Raw genomic sequence first — 21,344 nt, forward strand, 5'->3', positions numbered from 1 at the left:
AAGTAGCCTCTATACAGAAAGAAGGCAAGACACGGGCAGTTACTAAGATGGGAAAAAGTACAAATGAAAAAATCAAATGAAATCACAAAGATCAGATGACGTGTGTCTAGGAGGCTTGAAGAAACTGAAGCCTGAAGCAATGGAATCACTGCCAAATGTACGTAATTTATCATTACACACACCTGCTATATCAGATGAGAGGACTCAGTGCCATATCCTGCTTTAAAAAAGCTCGAAGATTTGTGTTCAAGACGTAAAGTGAGTATAGGGCATAAAGTATTTAAATGCAAGGGTATTTCAACCTTCTCATACAGGGCAGGGAAATTTATCTCAGAGGTTATCCAATTTATTTTTAAATGGTAAAACCAGGCTGTGCAGTTGTAAAGGAAGCCTCTGTCAGAGGAGGTGTGGGATTAACGGATGCAATAACTGTGATAGCTTTAATATTACAAATGATAGTTCCATGAGTTTGATGAATACTTACTTTTGGTTTACCTGTGGTCCTGCATTTGAGAAGATAATATAGAAAGAGCAATAAAATTGAGTAAGTAGAACAGTATAGGCTGCTGTTACCTAAAAATAATAAATGGATTACACTGAAAGGCAGCACACATGCAATAACTGTCAGTCGGTTATCTATCAGCCCATTTTATTTCTATTAGGTGGTAGGAAAGAATACTATATTTTGTGTAATTATTGATGTGAAATTCAGATGAAAATGAATTGGCTCTTCCTTCAGCTTTGTTTTCCTTTCCGCATATGACCATACACAAGTCAAAGGATCTGCTCCAGGAGATAAATATACATAAAATTTTTCTCTAACCTCATCTGCCAAGAAGAAAAGGTTACCTTCTGGCATGACAGATTGGTTGGAAGGTCATGGTAGATATTCCAGTAGAGCTAGGAATATATTTTTTTGGCACAGTGGTATATATACATTTTAAGTAACGCAACACAATATCTAAATGTACTTGTCAGGAAAAAACACCGCTTTTATTTCAGTGCTATTCAATTCCTGTTCAAGCTTAGTGGACGTGAACTTAGGCAGGTCAGAAAGCCAACCCACTGATAAGAGGACTGACTGCGGTGCTCATGCCTCTGGGAAGCAAGGGGTGGTCTATGTTCCTGTTTTTTCTACGTGGGAGAAAGTTCTAGTAGAAAATATACATATAGGGAAAGAGGGAAAGATGATTAGCAGTGAAGCTGTGGAGTGGCTTCTGTGAAATGGGAAACTGACGAGACCTGGGCTTCCCTTCTGCCTAAGAGTGAGGAAAGATCGAAGGGTATGAGATCACAGAGATGCTTGTCCACTGTTTTTCAAAATATGACAATGGAAAGCCCACCCGATAAGAATACTAAGCAGCAAGGATAAAGCTAATGTGCTGAAGCTGAGGTACTTTTATACAAAAGTTAGGATAATTCTTGGAACTCTGTGGCTCAAGCTGTTGTTGAAACTAAAAGTTAAGAGAAATTAAAATAGACGTTAAAATAAATTCATAGAATTTCTAAATCTAGACGCTACATGCAACGGTTTGAATGCAGCCCCCGTACTGGAAACCCACACTGCTGATTGATGGAAACACAGATTGCTGAGAGAAGGCTTCCTTTGTGTTTTCTCTGTTTCTTACACTGCTCTTCTAGAGTTCATTCCAGATCACTGTCTTTGATTCTGTCATGTGTGTCCATTCCTACACTATGTGCCCTTTGCCGTCATATGTTTATATTGCAGACTTTTTTCCCTCAAAAAAAAATGGAATTCCCTTTGTCATGGTTATGGGCATGCCGCTCACCCATGGGGAACGATAAAACAGATGCTACCATGCAGAAATCCCACTGTTACACGAGCCATACTTTTAAAGTTCAGATACCTAATCTTACATGTTTTATTCATTCTTGTACCTCCACGGCTTTGTTTTGCATTCTTAAATTCTGAGGAATATGTTATTCTAAAAGGAAGAGTTAATGCTATGTAATACCATACGTTGTATGTCTGGAGAAAAATGACCTTGCTTGGCTTATGCATCGCTTGGCCACTATGTACTAAAGGATGAGAGAAAGAAAAAGAGGTGATGAACTCGATAGGTGACTGCAGAATCACTCTGAGACTGAAGCGGAGTTGCTCGCTATGCACTGCCTGCACCGAAAGCATCTGCAATTCCCAGTTGTCAAGGTCTTCAAAATGGAGATAGAAGCAATGCAAAGATCAATAGAAGTCTCCGTACGTGCACATGAAATAACCACAGTGGACAAGGATAAAGTAAGGTAGGACATTTTTCTTAACTTGGGAAATATCTTTCTAAACTTTCAAAAAGTTTAATATCCAATGTCATTATTAAAAGTGAACAGAGACCACTTTGCGCTTCTGGAGGCAATGTGCACTTCTGCATCTCCACATACTGTACAGAAAGCAATTAATGCTTACAACACCCGCGTGAGGCTGGAGATAAGAACGCTGCAATGCAGAGGAATTGACTTGCTCAGCCTCAGAGAAACACAGCACGATGGATTTCATGTCCTGTGCTCTACCCACTGGACTAAGTTCCCTCCTTTGTCTCTTCTGAGTCTGCACTGGGAATAATTTAATACTTTAAAGGCTGCACATCACACGCACTGAACTGCCTTTGCACCTCTGTGGAGAGGTTAAAAAATGCTTTGCAGTCCTGTATGTTTTGAGAAACAAAGGGCATCAGATTATTTATTCGGGTGTTATTTGAGGACATACTGAGAGATGCTTCTATTATGTTGCAAGAATCACAAAGAGCTGGGGAGTTAAGGGCAGAGGTGGCGGCCTCGGGTTGTGCCGCGGGAGGGTCGGGTGGGTTTGAGGAATAATGTTTTCTCCACAGAGCGGTCGGGCACTGGCACAGCTGCCCAGGGAGTGGGGGGTCACCGTCCCAGAGCCGTGGGGATGTGGCACTGAGGGACGTGGGCAGTGGGCATGGCGGGGCTGGGCGGCGGATCATAGAGATCTTTTCCAACCCAGACGCTTCTACGCTTCCCTAACTCTCCCCTCAACACAGCGCCCGATAACCATCGCTCCCCGCGCGGACACGGCGGCACTGCGGGGCGGGTTGAGGCCGCTCCCCTCTTCCCGCCCAGCAGAGCGGCGCAGAACGCCGCCCCCCCTCCTCCCCCACTCCCCCCGCCGCCATTCGCGAGGCGCCGCCCCGCACCTGCCCGCCCCTCCCTCCCTCGCTTCGCGCCGCGGGCTCGTCCCTCGCCGGGTCCGCCGTGCCGGGCCGCAAGTATCGCGGGAGCCGGGCGCTGCCGCAGCCATTGGGCGGCGCGGCGGCGGAGAAGCGGCCACCGACCGGCCGAGCCGAACGCCGGGTAGCCGTGGCCGCAGCCCCGTCCCATTCCAGGAGGCCATGAGGAGGAAGCGGGCGGCGGCGCCGCGCTGTGCCCCGGGCGGGCGGCGGCGCTGAGGGGCGCTCCGCCGCGGGTGAGCGCGGGCTGGGGCTGGGGCTGGGGTCGGGGACGAGGTCGGGGTCGGAGCCCGCGCGTTTGACAACTTGCAGTGCGAGGCAGCGGGTCCGTGTCCTGCTACCGCTCCGCGCCGCCGGACGCCGCTTCCAGGCACGTCTGCACGGAGCGCGCGGACCCCAGGCACGGCCCTGGCAGCGCTGCGATGCACCGCGGCTCAATCCCGTCGCGGGTTTCTCCCTCGTGAGCCGCCGGTGTCTCTGCTTTCGGAAATAGGCTGGGAGAGGAGGTGCGGGCGTCCCCGGGGAGCGCGCTGTGAGCGGGAGGCGCGGGGCAGCGGCTCGGGCTGCGCGCTCCGCTCCGCGCTGCCGGCTCCTGAACATCTTCCTCGGGCGCTGAGCCGGCAGCCCTGGGCGCCGTGTCGGCCGGAGGACCGGCTGCGGGAACCTGCTCCGGGGAACCTGCTGCGGAGGTTGGGCTGCGGGAGCTCCGGAGCTCCCTTCGTGTCCGCCCGGCGCTGTGAGAGGACGGCTCTCTTGAGCAGCCGGGCTTTGCAGAGCACCGTGAAGTTGGGTGCCCGCCTCTTTCCCCGCTTAGCTCTCTGCTGCGGAGTGAGAGTGAGCTGAGTAATTTGTTTGGGCGCTTCTGGAAGCGGCGGGGGGGGAAGATTAATGGGTAAGGCACGCTTGGGATTGTGCAGAGGAAAGCAGGAGGCGAGGGCTTCTGCCGCTGGATGATGGCTTCCGTGCCTCGTGGGAAGAGAAGGGGCCTTCGGTCTCGGGCTGCTTTTCAAGCAGGCTGTGTGAATCCCTCTGAGTTTGCCGTGCGGTGCGTGCTGCTGGAGCTGTGGTGAACTCCCAGACTGCTGCTCCCTCTCTAGGCATTGCTCTAGTTTGGCCTGTTGTTGCAAATGCTTCTGGATTATTATTATTTTTTTTTCATCAAGAAGTATTTGTGGCTGGCGTTAAACCAGGAGCGTAATACGGCATGCGTTTGAGTTCCCCCGGGATCAGCTCTGTGTGGTTTAGGAGTGATTTCTTCACCGTAGCAGTGCTCTAAGAACTCGGATCTGTGCTGTGTCTTCCTCTGGCTGCGTTCGTGCCCGACAGCTCAGTGTCTGCAGGTTGCAGAGGATGAGTGTGCGCTGTAGTGAGAGCTGGTGCTGGTACGGCAGGGGGAAGCAGGCTGGCAGCCTCTGGCTGTAGATGAGCTTTAAGGAAGGAGGACTGTGGCTAGCTTTGCCTCTCAGGCACGAATGAAAGGGTGTGTGAATGTAACCCTGTGTGGCTCCGGGCTTTGCGTTGTTAGCTTCTGCCTCCCCCAGCAAGAGAACTCTGATTCTCCCGAAGCATTTAGGAAGCAGAAAAAGTGGCATATCTGTTCCCACTCTCTGTGCCCCAAGAACGCTATTGCTAGGGATCGGTAAGTTGTAAGATCATCCCTTACCCTCTATAGCAAGAGCTTGCTACCATTTTATGTTTGGAGCATTGCTTGCAGAATCGGATTGCGCTGCTTCCCTCATGATGTGAGGTGCTGCTGCTTTGGGTTGAGGCATCGTGCAGCAGAGCGCTGCCTATTGCCCTCTGTCCAGTGATGGGAAAATTAAAGCCAAAGAAGGAAAGCAAAAGCGCTTGGAAATAAGAAACTTAGAAACCTGTAAGCTGCTTACAATTCTAGTGGTTTTTTTTTGGTTTTGCTTATCGTTAGTATTATTTTTTTTTTTTGTATGTTTGACATAGGTGGATGAATTTGAGAAACTACTGTTGCTGAAAATATGGGAGAATCATTTTTATCAACACAGGAAAGTACGGTATACAATTTCTTATTCAATGTAGTGAGGCCTCTATGCTTCTAGCAGGTCTGTTTTTCTTCAAAGCGTTTGAGATTATATACTAATTCTTTCTGCATATTCTACTACTTTTTGATGATTTGCTTTTAAGTTGGAGCGACTGTGATGTGAAATTAAAATGTACGCTGTCAGAAATGGCCTTTTCAGGATTCACAAACTTGGCTTTTTCAAGACTTGTTTTGTGGGATTGAAAGTGAGAGAGCTCTGATTGCTCAGCACTGTAAATGGGTTTCTTTGGCTCCGGTGGGTAGAAAAATGAATGAAGAGGCCATTCAGTGCACTAGGTAGGCAAACTGCACACTTCCAGTTGGTGCAGCCGCCGTTGTTCTTTGGCAGTGAGCTCTCCAGATTCACATGAGCACAAGCACCTAGCAGACAACTGATCACATTCGGGCCAGCAGCTCTTTTTTCGCTGTCAGTGGAGTGCTGCTGTTGAGCACATTGGTGGAGGCTGTCCCAGCTGAGGCAGCTGGTTCCACATCTCTGTGGGATGCCTGGCACTGTGCTGGCAAGCCACGTATTGCCAGAGGAAATCCTCTGGTACATGGCTGTGCTGCTTGGGCTGTGTTCTTCCCGCCGTGCTTGTCCCATAGCTTTTCCCCTGGCTGTTGCCTGGCTTGCTGTACCGTTTCATCCGTGTTTGAAGGGCTGGGAAAGTGGTTCTGAGTGGTATCTGTCGAGTTGTCAATATCACTCACATACTTGGTACTTCTTAATTTCAGTGGTCTGTGTGGGAGAGCACCCACCATCTGAAAGCAGAGCAGGTGCAGTCAGGTTTCTCTGTTAATTAGCTGCTGCCTGTTGGGTGCTGGGGAGGGGACAGGTAGGGGGAGGCAGCACCTGGCTGAGTTGATGCCCGTGTTCTTTTAGATCAGCGTTTTAATTCGGTTTGCATTTTTAGTGCTTTGTGCCAGCAGATCTGTGGAAATAGCATGTCTTAGTGCAAGTATATGAAGGCGTGGACTGAAGGCAAAGGAATCCTTTACCAATTTGACATCATTTGCAAGCTCTGAGTGCAAAAAGCTTTTTTTGTCTGGATGTAGGGAACCCTGGAGGTGCGTTGCATCGAGGTATTGATTCTGGGAGAAGCTGGTGCTAGGCATATTGCTTGCCTCTGATCTGAACAAAGCAACAGAAAATATAGACTTGTATAACAAAGAAGTTTGATTAGATGAATTAATAAGCCTTTTCTACTTTAATTTCAGAGTCATGGAACTGCTTTTTAAGATGAAGAATAGGTTGACTTTTAAATGTCAAGTTATCTATTTCAGGAAAGGAAAGAGGGGGAGAAACTCAGTCTTAAGACACAAAGCTCTGGGTAGCTCTAACCCGACACACCTGATTTTCTTCTTTTCTTACTGAATGTGAAAGCTTCCTGTATTAATCTCTGAGATTGGCAGTTGGGGCATTCTAAGTTCTTCAGGTAACTGTACATGAATTAATAACTGCTCACGGTATTGGGTGATGATTCATGCTTTTTTTTTGGAGAGAATAGTATATATTTAGGCTTGGTTAGATGAGAGTTAACTCTTGAAAGTTAAAATATTTTCTCAATGTATGTCATGGAAAATAGGATTGCAATCCTTAGTAGTTTTTAAAGCAAGTTTGCTTCCTCAGCTTTTTAACGATTATTTCTCTGGAAGCAACTCTGATGGATTTTATTTGTAACGCAGTGTAGCACACATTGCACCAAAACGTAAGCAGTGGGCTTCAGCTTGTGAGCTCTCACTTTGTGATGTGCTGGCCCTAGCACACGTGGGTGCAGTTCTGTTTATGTGTTCTGTCACTTCCCTCTGGCCAGTTGCCATTTGGTGCAGCGCTGCCCATGTTGCGTTCTGGTTCTGCAGCAGAGATTGGCAAAAATAACAACGTTAAACCTTTCTGTTGCCGGTACTTAAGTATTGTAAATGAGCTGGTTTTCTCATATCCTGTACTCCTGTGGTCAGTGTCATGACAATATCTGTGGCCATCCTGGGGTTTCTAGCTCTTAGCCTCTAGCCTGAATTTGCTCGAGTATGAGGGGAGCGCCAAGGGCTGTGAATGGAGATGGCTTGCGAGCATACAGAGATATCAAGCAGGGTGGGTTTCAGCCCTGATGGAGGTGGTGAAGTTGCATACCTCAAAAGCATAGCCCGTGTGATAGATTCACTGGAGAAGGCAGCATACCTCGGTTAAATAATGAAAAGGCAGGAAATTACCGCTGGAGTCATAACGGTAATGTAACTCCATCCACTTACTCATCTTCCTAACGCACCTGTGATCTGCAGGCTGCGTGCTGTAATTGAAATGTAGCCCTGAAGGTCAATGGAAGCAGTTTTGTGCCCCCCAGCTCCTAACAGCATGTTTTTGCATCCCTTCTCATCTAAGCACCTAAATGTCAGTGAGTGTGGGCAGCCGGGGGGGCTGGCCCTGGCCATGTGCAGCTGGGGGCCAGGCAGAGGTCAGAATGGTCCTCACATTGCTTTGGAAGATGTGGCCCCAGTTCTAGGAGTATACCTAGGATGTAGGTGCACTCTAGGATTCTCGTGGTGCTGTTCCTATTAAATCAGTGAAGGTGCTCATTGAGCACTGGGTGATACTTCCGATTTTCTTTGGAGGGATGATTTAGTGGTGGGTTGTTAGAGTTAGGGCAGTATGGTTAGGTTGAGGTTGGACTTGATGGTCCCGAAGGTCTTTTCCAACCTGAGCAATTCTGTGTTTCTGTTTCAGTCTTGCCCAAGCATTAGGACACTTAATTGATACTCAGTTCTAAGAGTGGCAGTAGATTAAGGGGCCATTCAAGAATGGACTCGTGCAGACTTGCAGATACTGGCCGTTTGGAAATAGATGGAGATAAAGCTCCATTTAATTTTTCTGGATGCAGTTTTTGCTTGCGGTCCCTCGGGTGCTGCTGTGTTGCCTTCCTCTTCCCTTTGCTCCCACGTTGCTACAATTGCTGTCCTAGATCCACCAGCCCAGCCCGAAATCACTGCTAGCCGCACTGACAAAGTGGGAGAGCAAAACACAGTCAGTGGAAACCGCTGGGCTGTGAAATGGATGGATGCTTCTGAGAGAAGCCCGGATTGGGATAATCAACAGGCGTGTTGCAAACAGCACTGGCAGGAAGATGCTGGCTTGAGGTGTGTTGTTTGTGGTGGGATCAGTGCACTGCTGGGGCTGTGTGTCGGCTTTGGGCTGTGCACACATAAGCAGGGAGCAGAGCTGGTGCTGGATGCTCCTCAGAGTCCTGGTCCCAATCGGTGCTGCCATTGCTTTTAAAGAAGGGATGCTTATTTTGGTTTGTGATAGAGTGAAACTAAACAAAAAGCTTTTTAGGCAACTGGACAGAGTAGTGCAGAATGCCACGGTGTTGAGCCCATGAGGAAATGAAGCAGGTGAGTTGCAGGGATCAATGCTGAGCGCGTGCTTCATGTCCCCAGCACCGTGTGCTGTGTGTGCTGGGTGGAAGCAGGCTCTGCAGGGGGGACTGTTTCAGTGCCCGAGGAAGGCAATGTGAGCTTTTGTGGCTGTCTTTAATTCTGCCAGTTGTACAGAGCTTGAATTCGTAACCTCCATAAGATCCTCTTAGTGCTGTGTTTTGCTGTGGCAGTTTTAGGAAAGCCTGGCAGTGCAGCTGAGTTCTAAATTTGCATCCTGTTTTCTATTATAAAACCCTGCCTTTATTGCTTCCAGCACTGCCAAACTACAGTGTTTTGGGGCAGGGATTTCCCTGCTTTGTTGCTGCTGCCTACTGTTTAAAATTAGCTTTGTTCTTTGCAGTGGTAGCTGGGAGGCCTGGCACGTTTCTCTTCCCCTTCCTCCTCATGAAGCCTCGGTACTCCAGATTTTAGTAAAATCCCGAATCAAAGCAATTTAGGGCCAGAGTAATGGGGAGAGCTCAGGGCCAGGGCACTTGGCAGCTGGTGTGTATCAGTGCATAGGGACTCAGTGACCCTGCATTAGCTGGACTTCAGTATTAAAGCAGGTCTGATTTTTTTTTTTTTTTTTAAGAAGCGGGATGAGTCTTTAATTGAAATGTTAATTATTAAAAAAAGCAAACCAAAACTACAATCGCCGTTAGCTTCATAATGGCTCGTCACGCTGTCTTTATTTTAACCCCTGCAAACTGCGTAGCTCCTGCCCACAGTGCTACAGCGGCGGTGGCTCCTGCACAGCTGGTTTAGAAACTGCACAGATTCGGGAGCAGGAGATTTTTTTCCACCCATCCCTCCGACTGCTACCCTGCTGAGGTTCGCTGGGTTGTATTAAACCAAGAATTGACGAAGAAAAGAATTGTCTGTATGATTAAGTGCTCGGGGAGGACGTGCCTTTGTGTCTCAGCTGGTGCTGAACAAATAACTGCGCTACTCAAGGCTACAGAAGCCAATTACAGCCGCGGTGGCAGGGGCTGCGTGGGGGGGTGAACGCTTCTGCACGTTCTCCTCTTTTTTCCCTAATAAAGATCTGTGGCATTTTTCTGTTCTTTTTTTTTTTTCCTTCGTAATTTTCTTGCTGTCACTAAACCGTTCCTGTTGACTATCGTGAAAATAAATTGTGCTAACTGGAAACAAGTGTTCCAGAGCCCATGCAATTTTAAATCAGCTGGCCGTGTTTCGTTTTGGTGAGAAAAGGAGCTGCTGGCTGTGTTTACATGGAAGGCAGTGAGCAGCTTTATTGATTATTACGTAGTAAAACAGCACTTCAAGCGGATTTCTAAAAACCATATTTAAATTGTTCCATCTCATTTGTTCAAATGAAGTGAAACTAAAACATAATTTCTTTATAAAATCTGTTGGAATTAAGATAAGTAGGTTAAAATGCAGACACGGTTTGTGAGCGTTCTTGATGAGAAGCTTGTTTCCATCCTAGGAAAGGCAGCGGAGTGGTAAGGCCTGTCCTGTGTTTGTTTTGCAGGTGCTGGGACAGCCAGCTCTCCTGTGGTTCAGCACCAAGGCTGTGCGTGGGGACACGGCTGGAGCACAGCTCCCAGTGTTAGCATGGAACACAGCGTATAATGGTATGGTGAGGCCTTCACATGTGGTCATCTAACTTTGCAGAGAATCCCAGAGCTGTGGGGGCTGGAAGGGACCTCTGGAGCTCCCCAGGGCTACCCCCCTACAGCACCTGCACACAAGGCATCCTGGTGGGTAGGAAAGGTCCAGAGGAAACTCCATCACCTCCCTGGGCAGCCATGCCAGGGCTCCGCTCCCTCACAGCACTGAAGTTCTTTCTCATGTCCTGTTGGCCTCCTTGGCTACCAGTGTGCTCTGCTGGCCAGTGGTCACCAGGACACTCGGGTCCTGCTCGCAGAGCTCCTTTCCAGCGGCTCAGCCCCATACCTGTGCTGATGCATGCAGTTATTCTGAAACTGTGCTGAGGGTGGATATGGAGACCTCACATAGTTTTTGCTGACCAAACGTAGTGTTGCAGGGACGAGCCTAAAGAGGTGGATGGGTAACTGCTGTGTTCTTCTGCAGATGTCTTTGGTGCTGCTAAGACAGTATTCAATTTTTCCTTCAGGATTAATAAAAGAAAAAAATTGCTTCCAATCCTTACAGCAGCATTATAAACACAGTACTGGAGGCAAAATACAACTTTTTTGTGTTAATGACTATGTTCAAAAAGGTTAGAACTTATTGGAGTATTGCTTAGAACTGTCTGTTAGCATTACTTTGACCCTTTGAGTGCCCTTCATTAAAATATATTACATTGTATTAGAATATCATTAAAATGATTGAGATACACATGCTGTTCTTCGAAATAAAAGCATGTATGGAGACGACCTCTCAAATATGTAAATTTAAATGGTCGGTATTCATGGATGGGGGCCTCAGGTTGGAAGATGGAACGTGCCTGCATACTTCATGTGGAGGTGCAATGTTGAGATGTTTAATTTTTTTTTTCATTTCAGGCTGTATTTGTTAGCTGATTCAGACCTTTTCTTCTTTTCATTGCAGTGCGATGCGTGTCTTTGCTTCCACTCTGGATTTTGGCTGTGGGAGTTTGGTCCATCTCAGCAGCGGCGTTCTTTCTTTAGCACTTTAGCTGGAAAGGAAGCAAAGCGATGAGGAGATTTGTTTACTGCAAGGTGGTGCTGGCCACTTCTCTCATGTGGGTGCTTGTGGACGTCTTCTTACTGCTGTACTTCAGTGAATGTAATAAATGCGATGACAAGAAAGAGAGGTCCCTGCTGCCTGCTCTGAGAGGTAAGTGCCAAGCCTGAGCTATCTCTCGTGGTCATAAATTTATTATTTTTTAAATTATTTGATCTCATATCTTTCTCTGTACTTCCTAAATTATTTTTTTCCAATTCAAACAGACAGAATACCAGGATCTGAAGTACTTTATTTCAGTTTATTTCGGAACTGCACATATCTTAGTGTCTGACCTTTTACCATATTGAAGCCCGAGTCTTGTACATTTTTTTTTTTTTCAGCAAAAGCAATATAAAATGTCTGGTACGTAGGAGAGGAAAAACCAAAATAATTATTATTTGATAATCCAGTATTTGCAGTCAGGATTAGAGAGGAAAGATTCTGCTTATGTAGAATGTGCATAGGAGGAAGGGGTAAGCTTTCCGTGCCTTTTTAGTCGTAATTATTGCTCTGTAAATGATTCATGAAGACAACTTTGCAGTAGGTGTACAGTGTAAGTGGTGACAGTTCATAGACTGAACACAGCTGTCAGAAGCCCACCTCTGATGTCTGCTACATCTTGAAGTGTACAAGTGACAAGTACAAAAGCTGGGTGCTGTAACAGTGAGCTGTCGCTGTGCTGGTTAGTGACATTGCTTAACAACTTGCAAGTGTTATCCCAATTAACATAGAGCTGGCTTCCAGTCAAGCCCTCTTTACTTGTATCTATTTTTGTGCCACGATTGAAGGAAACGATGCTGATTTCTTAAAGCTGCTTTCCTCTCCTAGAAGGAAATGAATGCTGGTCAGTCTTTCAGCAGTCCCTGCTTATCAATGGCATATGCAGAAATTTGTGAAAATATCAGATCGATATATCAGCATTCTGCATCCTCTTAGCGTGGGGCCTCTCCGTAGGGTTGTGTTCTCCTATTGCTGCTTTCCCTTCTTACTGTAGGTGGCTGATGCCTGACAAATCTCGAGGTGACAGAGGTGTAAGTTCCCAGGACATGAAACCAGACAGGGGGTGGAGAAGCTCTTCCAAAAGCAGTCAGTAGGATCAGAAAAGGTTTGCACTCTTCCTGTTCTCAGAGGCACCTCGTGTCTTGTAGCAAGCAGCACAAAAGCAGAGATTTCTCTGGAAGCTCATGTTTTGTCTGGAGTTTCAGGAGATTTACAGCAGCTCTAATCATACCTAAATCACTTCAGAAAAGCTGTAAGAGAGGTAAGTTTTATGGAGAGCATCGCATGAAGTTGGAGCTGGCTCTGGCTTCTCTGGACTGAAGCACAGAGAGGGAGCCAGTGAGGGGGGTCTCAGCAGGGCATCTCCTGGCCTGCATGCAGGTCTGCTCCCCTCTTTTCCTTCCCAAAGAAGCAGGGGCCACAGCTGTTGATGTGTTGGGAACATCCAGAGCCAGGGTGTGCTGCTAGAGCTGGCTCAGCCAGGGCTCCAAAGGAAAGGGAAAAGTTGCCATGTTCAAACACACACAAAAAAAACCCTAAAATGCAGTGTTGGTATTGAGAACCATTCCATTTCAAATGCTTTTTAAGGACGTAAGGACAGCTCTGTTGTGATGTTTTGTATTTTTTTTTTGTTGGTTTCTTTTTAAATGGGTGAAATGGCAGAGATGAATGCAAAAGTTGCTGGCCCAAGGAAAAAGACTGCAAATGAAATCTTATGTTGTGAAGTAATTGTGTTCAATCTAATATTCCTAGCAGATGGTTCTTCTGAAACATGCAAGGCTTGCAAAAGGCAGGGCAGGGTGCCTTCAGGTCTGCCTGCAGAAATAATCCTTCTGGTATTTAAAGCAAGAGTGCTTATGCGTGGACTAGAGGTCAGTTTGCTCAGCATGCTGAGCTTCCAACAAAAGAAATGCTGTTTAAGCCAAGGTAGTCTGACGGCCTGGCACTCGATCAGTTCGTCTTTATTTTTATTTTCCATGAATTGGAGTAGTTCTGAGGGACCTGCAAGGCCTGTGCTTTGGTTCCTGCAGCCCCCTCCTTCCCACAGCAGTATCTGGGAGACCAAGTAAAGGCCAGCACCCCTTTGGGCTGGGTGCTGTGGGTGCCTAAAAGCTTAGGATGACTAGGGGCCAGAGAAAGCCCTGTACTGGGAGGGGCAGAAGCAACATCTGAAAGAGGGCAGGATATCCCGGCTTCCCAGCTGCTTGGCTTCTGTGTGATCTGCCATCGATCATCTCAAACAGCATTAAGAGAATCATGTCAGCCCCGCTTGAGTTTGCTGTGCAGGAGTCTCGCTGGCTCTTAGCTGCCACCCCAGGTGCACGACAGGGAGGGCCTCGCTCCAGAGCTCTTTGTGCCCAAAGGGAATGAACACATCCTGCAGTCAGAAAGGCTTTGGTGTCGTGCGCTCGTGTCGGTGTTTGATTCGCGGTGAAGGGATTTGGAATGGAAAAATACTCAAATCCTTTAATTTCAAATTAGAAATTGTTAATGAAACACAGTATATTCTGTTTCAAAAGCTTTCGAAGTCTTTGAAGATGATTCTTGTTTAGAAGGTTTCGGAAAGTAGGTGTTGATTTTGGGAAAGTCAAAGCTCTCTAAGCAGTAAAATAGGGAGCGTGTGCAACGACCGAAATAGTAATTGTTAAAAGGAAGTGTGATTATTTTAATTAAAATGAGTGAGAGTGTTGAGGTGGAATTGTATTTTTGAATGCTTGTCTTTGCAGCATGACTAATGCTTTGTAATGTGCTGGTATGCTCTAGATTTCCATAAAGTAGTGACAAATCCTTAATATTTTTGTCTAATGTTTTTATGCAGATTTCTGTTCCCGTATTATGAACTGTATTCTTAAGCAGTACAAAAGGGCTTTCAGAACATCAGTACAAGTTATTAAAATGCTATTTTGAGGAAAACTCGGTGTAAAGGGAAGGTTCATTTATTCAAACCCTGTAACGTAGTTCTGTTTCGAGAGAGAAAAGGTCTGTTGTGATCATGTAAAGCAAGTGAATGAAACATTGGGCTGCTGTATGAAAAGTTTGGGGTTATGGCCAAGTTTAGAAAAGAAGGCATTCATTTTGGTGGTTTCCATAGCAACGTGTTTATCTGTCAGATTACTGTATGCATTGGGCTGTCTGCATTAACAATGGTAGCAGATATTTTTAATAGCCTACCATAAAGATTTAATGGATGGAGGGATGAATGTGTACGTTGCGCTCAAGTCTTGCCACAAATTTGTTGACAAATAAAACTTGAAGTGCTGATTTGGGCATTGTGATGGTGCATTAAGCTAATTTCTAGATCAGTTCAAGAAAATGCATTTCTAAAGAGCGAGGGGAAAACTTGAGCATAGCAGATGCCTTTATCTGACTGCAAACATTTTAAAAAAGGAAAAGAGAAGAAAGCATTCCTGAGAGATCTGGTGCCCCCCGATCCGAGCACGCAGGCTGCAGAGGAGTCATATTTTCCAGCAGGCCGTGGATGACCAATGGCAAGATGCTTTGTACTGCAGTGATGGAGTTCCATCACTTGCTGTTAACTTATTTATGATATTTAAAATGTTTGACATCAGAAGGATGCCTGCCAAGCTCTTCTGAGTGACTTGTGTTGTGTAATGGGGCTCGGTAAAGGAGTGACTTTGGAGCTAGCATTTGTATCTCCTGCAAAGGATGCTTCTGTTGCACCACTCCTTGTGTGCCAGACAGACAGACCTCTTTTGTCCATAAGGAGCTGTGGGAAGTGCACGTGCAAGAGGCAGTGCTGTTAAGCACTTAACCTTTTCCCTCCATCATGTTGATTCTGATAGCAAGATGCATAAGTTGTACTGCAAGGCAGAAGAAATCAGTTGTTCTTTTGGCTGTACTGAGAAACTTAAGTCGTTCTTAATAGGATTAACAGGTGTTTTAGGTCAGCTTTGCTTTGGCGATGGCAGGATGTGCTTTCCAGCTGATTGGTAGGTCTTTAGGTTTCCTTTTTACGTTCAGCAGATGATGTGTAAGATTTCTGGAAATTCTTTTCGGCCAGGAGAGAAAGTCTTCTCCTTTTTGCAGGGTGCGTGTCACCTTTTAGACCTGCTTGCTTGCAGATACCTTAGTTTTATGGAAACTAGCAAACGATTCTTGGAAGCTGCCTACTTCCAGCATCAGCTTTAATAATAGATACTGTCGATTAAATTATGGCTCCTTTTTGTTATGCCGTGCTTTAGACCTTGAATGAAGCTTCACTGATTTCAGGAAAGCTCTGCAAATGCTGTCCGTGTGCTCGAGCCTGGCTGCAAGAACTGAGGCTTAGAAATGAAGCTCAGTCTGCCCTCAGCCTCTTTTAATCCACTGTTAAACAACCCTTACATTGTTCTGAAAATTACACAGTGTAGTTGAGGACGGCGGAGTAATTTCCCATCCTGTGTGAGCTCTGTGTAGGTTTTAAAGAGTGCAAGAAGACGCTGGGGCAATGAGAACTGTGGGGAGGGCATACAGCATTGGAAGGTGGTGCAGCACGTTGGGTGGCTTCTGTGCTGCCACTCTTCTGCTTTGCAAAGGGAGAGGAAGGTTTTTATAATGCTAGCTTTAAGCCGTGGTTCTTGCGATTACCATTTGTGGTTTTTCTTTCCCCCTTATGAAGTGCCAGTGATGTGGAATTGGGGGGGCAACTTTTGCAAGAAATACTAATCGGCGTTATCACTGAGAAACACTTCTCAATTATGTTTCTCAGTCGCGGTGCAGGATGAGATCTGAATAACAATTACAAATCGTGATATCTGCTGCGAAGCCCTGATTGTTTGTGTATCTGAGTGCTGCTCCTGGAGCCTGTTTTCTGTAGCTGTTGTGCAGAGTGCTCCTGTATCTGTAATGAAAGTTTTCGGCTGCAGACGTTCTCAAGAGCCCTGATTGCCAAAGCTGACAAGCTGAAGTGTGCATTCATCTGCATAATAAAGAGTGAAGAATCAGAGCGAAATTTATTTCGGCGTCGTCCTTCTTGTCCTTGGGAGCCTAGTCTGTATTAAAAATCAATTAATAAGAAAACCAAGCCAAAACAAAACCCCCAGGCTCTTACCATGCAGAAGAATGAGCGAGATGAGTAAACATCGCTGGGGACTTTGTGCCCTCTGCCATATGCCAACTACTGGTGGCACAGAGGTGTTGTTCACCTTCTTCTCTGGTTAGAAGGCCCACGATTAATGAGCGTTGGGTGCCTCCCAGTTCCTGTGTCAATGGCAATGTAGTAGCAGTGCAGGGGAGGGAATTTCAGCATCAAACCGGTGTGACTTTTGCCACCTTTGTATTGAGTTTTATCCTAAATAGTTAGAAGCTTTTTCGGGGCTGAGCAGCAAAACAAGATGTATAAAAGATAATTATCTTTTGTTCGAATGGTTTAAAACTTATTTACAAATACACGGAAAAGTATCTTGTTTTTTTTTTTATTGGGTCTTATAACTAATGCACAGTACAAGCCTGTGCATTACGTGGAGTCTGATCCTTTTGGCATTGTGTTGGAGAGCTGTTGTCAGGGCTCTGTTAAGGTTGGAAGCAGCCTGGAAGCATTTAGCCCCTAAATCGCTTTAATGGTTTGTTGCCGTGCCTGGCCTTAGCTGTGGCACAAATAGCCCTTTCCTCCCAAGGGTCATCGTTAATTACACTCTCTGTGGCTGTTCTGTGTGCAGAAAACCTGTAGCAGTGCTTGAGAAATTGGAGCTTTGGGGCAGGCTAAGGAAGGGGGAAAGCTGCCTGTGTGCTGCGTGCCTCCTGAGATGCTGTTCTGCAAAGAGGCGCAGATGGAGTGTGAATGCACACCTCCGTGTCTTCTCCTCCCTCCGTTCCCCACTGCTTCTTTCACTGATCCTCAGCATGCAGAGGTGTAATTCTGCTTTCCTTCCACTGAGAGAAAATAGCAGTCGCCGTGAAGATTACAAAAACTTGGCTAGCAAAGAGGCCTTTTAAGAGGAATTCCGATAAACATTTGGTAGAGAAGGCTTCCTCTCAAATGTCCAAATTAAGAAAGAGAATCCAATTATCAGTTGATCAGTAAGGCCTTGTTTCTGGGCTTGTAGGAGTAAGTACGGCACTGTCCACTTGATTGGCAGCTTTTGTCCCTTTTTAAACCGGAGTGTTGCACGCATTTCTGTGCCAAAGGTGTGCACTGCAGTGCTTTGCCCCTCTCCTCCATGGGAGCAGGGATGGGTAGGATCCCTGTGCTGCCTGGTTCCTGTGCTCACACGCTCCTGGAGAACCTGCTGTGGCTTACAGTCATACCCTTTATTGTGCTTTGCACAGCGTGCTCTTAAATGTTCGCTAATCTCAAATCTAATCAGCTGGAAAGCAGTTTTGTATGCAGAATGCCTGTTTGTAAGCTTTGTGTCTTACAGTGCTGCAGTCAAAGAAAAAATACGTGGAAAATGGTATTTTGTGGTAATTGAAGCAGCGGTTTGTCAAATTATGTTCTGAAAGTACAGGGGTCAGCAGCAAACCAACACTATGCTGAAGGGTTACGTCTGCTGTGGTATGTTATAGGATGTTTTTCAGTACAAACGAACTAGTTCTTAGTTAAAGGGTATTTATTTTCTTTTGTAGAGGAGTGTTCTGTCTGTAGAAGTGCAGGGATGCATTGATGCTTGGTGTAGGTTTTCTTAAAAGTGATTTCTAACGCTTTGGCATTGGCTGGTGATGATACGGTTAAAAACCTATCTTGAGTTCTCACTTCTCGTTACTTCTTACAGGTGGTTGCATGTAAATGTGTGCCAAGCACAGCGTCCTGTGCCCAGTGCCTTTGCCAGACTTGGCTTCGTTTAGTAGAGGACATTCTCCAGTCATGAAGCCTTGAACCTAGAGCCATCACATTCTTTCTAACTTCACATTCCCACACCTCCAAGGCTCCGCAGAAGTGATAAAGCTGCGTTCTGTCTGAGTCTTGTTGCAGAGGCAGACAGAATGCCAGGTTCTGGCCTTGGCCCCATGGCACTCAATGGAAGTGCAGACAAAGAACATCTGATAACAAACCAAAATGAACCTCACGTGTCAACCTCCATACTATGGCATAGCACCTAATTACTGCCGTGAGTTCAGTGGTACGTTCCCTTGCTATCGCACGGAGATAATTCTGCACTCCGGAGTGCCTTGAATTGCAGGAGCAATATTCCTTGAGTGATGTTGGTATCTGAAAACCAAATAGAAGTTTAATCATAAAAGACTTTCTCCATTAAGCGATAAGAGCGCTTTGTAATAAAAGAACTTGTCAGTCTTCCATGGTTTAGGAATAATTTAACCACGTTAAATTCTCTCGGTTTAGGCTTTATAGAATGGCAGTTTCTCTTACTTGCTACTTAGAAGCTTAAATACAGCATATAGGGACCTTAGTGCTGATGGGTTCAGCAGTTGGTTCCACTTTTGACAGTCTTAAAGTTTAACAGCATTAAATTAATCCCGTTTTAAACTTCATAAAACGTCCATTTGCCTCATTTTGCTACTCGGTGGAAGCGGTGATTTGGAGCTGAATGTACCGTGGCCTTAGCTCAGGCAGAGCTCGTGCTTCGTGCAGCCTGCCGGCGTGTGGCACGGCTCGGCGTGCTCTGCTTGAGAATACCCGCGCTGCATTTGTGGAGCTGTCCCTGGGTTTGTGACCTCCTCTGTCAGCAGGACCCACGCACTGCAGCAGGATGGGGTCTGTGTGACGCGTCGCTGATGTTGGGCCGTGTTCTGAGGCTTTTGGGTGGCTCAGAAGAAGGTACGGGCATTGTTTCCTCAAGGGAGGAAAGCAGAAGTGAGCCCAGTCGGGGTAGGAAGAGGTGTTGGTTAGGCCTCATTTCTTTTCCTTTTGGCTCGTCTCCTCAAAGGTCTGGTGCTGTTTTGAAGATTAAAGATTTGTATCGCTGATAAATATTTCCTTCAGTCATTTCATTTGATTACCTCAAGGGTTCTCTATTTACTGTCATAATTATTTATGTCTCTGCTTAGTCCTCAGTGCTAGGTACTTTAATCCTTATGTGACATGCCAAGTCGAGGAAATGGGAACATAGGCTGTGTGAAAGAGCATTTATATTTAAGTATAAAGAATACTTCAGTCATTTTGTTGTAAGAATGGGTTGTTAGTGCTGGTATGGATGCTGAGCAGAGAGAGCTCAGTTCCCTCATGCCCACTGCTGAGCGGAGGAGAAGGGTGCTGAAAGCATTTGCATACATCCAAAAAGAAGGCAGAGCATGGGGTTAGGTGGGGGCTGCTTGCTTTTCTGCCCCTCGGCTTGGTTGGCTAGAATGTTTTTGCAGTGTGTTGGCCATTGATGGGAAGCCAGCGTCTACTGGCGGATCTGGGTGTCGCTGTTCTTGTAGAGAATGCACGTAGTTGTTGGGGATGTTGCTTTCTGCTTTGTTGCAGTTCTAAAGGTGCTGGTATTCGAGGAAAGCATTATGCTGTCTCTGCAGTGCAGGTTTCTTACACAGTCTTCTAACTACTGGCTTTAAAGCCAGCTTTAATTAAACTACTGTGCTTGAAATGATTTTCTTATGGGACCGTTTGTGACTTTGTGTAGGTGTAGAAGTTGCTCTGACACTACTTTGAAAAAGAGCTATGAGGCAGGGCAGATGCTCCATAGAAATGCTGTTCATCTGGCGTGCGTTGTATGGCAGCATGAAGAGCAAAGTGAGAGGAAAGATGTGCTTCCCCATGAGTAGGTCATGCAGCTGGAATTCAGCCACTAAACTGGCCTTGGTTTGTGTATTGACCGTCAGCGGCCCATGGTTTAAGGAGTGAAAAAACAAATCATTTAAACGTATTAAAATTACTCAGTGTGATGAATGTGTGCTTTTTCAGTCATTATCCTTTCTAGTACTGTAGAAAACAAATCTTAGAAACCTTTAGGTAAATAGCGTAGAATGAATATTGGTTGTAGACTCGGAACTTTGTCATTCACCTGAGGCCGTATGTCTTCTGTGTTTCTGGGCAGACATCTGGAGCCACAGGGGGAAGGTAAGCTGCTTGGTTTTTGGATTTTCAGAGAAATTAAATAGTTGGCTTTGCTGCTCCCATCCGCTCCTGGTGAGCCCCTCTGGGGCTGTGGGTGGTGGGGTCCCCACATGCCTGAGAAGCTGGGGGTGGTGGGAGGAGTGGTTATAGGTTAACTGTGTATGAAAACGGGTTGGTGAGAAAATAATGAAGCATTCAGGACTTTACGATTCTGTTTCAGGTGCTGTTATTAAACAACTGAGGGATAGCTGGTTCTTTTTTTATATATTAAAAAAAAAACCACAACAAAACAGCAGCTAATGGTCTGTTTCTCTTGCAGTATGATAAAGTATAATTAAAACATGCTGCCAGAATGGAAGTGTAATTGCTAACGTGGATTACTGTACCGAGGAGACCTACAACAAGAGGAAGTATGGGGCATTTGGTGGTGGTTTGGAGCTCCCATCTCTGTATTTTCAAATTCCTGCTGCTTTTATGGTCAGAATCGTTATCCTACAAGTGTGGAAAAAGAAGGAAAGAACTTTCCTAAATTGTCACAGTGGGTGCAGTTAAAGCAAGCTCTTGAAACAGTCTGCAGATAAATGGTGCCATTGTAAGCCTTAATTTTAGCTTGCAAGGACCTGTACAGGCATTTTTAATTAAAAACACCTTTTGCTTTGAGCTTTCTGTAATTTAGGGTGGAATTGATATTCAGGCTGGATTCTGTGAAATCCTTGCCATTACTGCAGAAATTATAAGTTAGTGCCAGAGCTGCATGCTTCGTGGTGTTCTATCCTGTCCGGTCTCCTATGGGCAATCTCAATGCTGTGGAATGCTTTTGATGATGAAATTTAGGATTTCCCTTGATTGCTTGCTAGGAGGAGTTTAAACTCGCGTAATCCAAGTTGAACTTTCAGGTGGAGTGAAGGGAGGAAATGGAAAGGAAATCTCCAAACAGGCAATAGTTGTGCAGTTCAGCATGATGCTCAGCATTTGCAGAGGTAAGAAGTGTTAACATTGCAAATGGCCTAAAGCTGCTAACAACAGGCTAGCGAGGCTGCTGGTGTGG

At 46.0% G+C, this 21,344-nt stretch overlaps 1 protein-coding gene across 3 annotated transcripts in view; it reads left to right on the forward strand.

The window, feature by feature from the left end:
• The window catches only part of GALNT13 (polypeptide N-acetylgalactosaminyltransferase 13), an 89,658-nt gene continuing 71,501 nt past the window's right edge, over positions 3,188 to 21,344 (forward strand). For 2 of the 3 annotated variants that reach the window (XM_021399121.1, XM_021399122.1), the window contains exons 1-3: positions 3,190 to 3,442; positions 10,166 to 10,268; positions 11,209 to 11,457. In XM_021399121.1, the coding sequence (XP_021254796.1) occupies positions 11,316 to 11,457 (142 nt within the window). In that variant the 5' untranslated portion in view covers positions 3,190 to 3,442; positions 10,166 to 10,268; positions 11,209 to 11,315. Of the gene's footprint in view, positions 3,443 to 10,165; positions 10,269 to 11,208; positions 11,458 to 21,344 lie in introns of all 3 variants that reach the window. The other variant, XM_021399120.1, reaches the window with a different exon arrangement.

The sequence above is a fragment of the Numida meleagris genome, chromosome 5 (genome assembly GCF_002078875.1).
Source record: "Numida meleagris isolate 19003 breed g44 Domestic line chromosome 5, NumMel1.0, whole genome shotgun sequence".
Lineage (NCBI taxonomy): Eukaryota > Metazoa > Chordata > Aves > Galliformes > Numididae > Numida > Numida meleagris.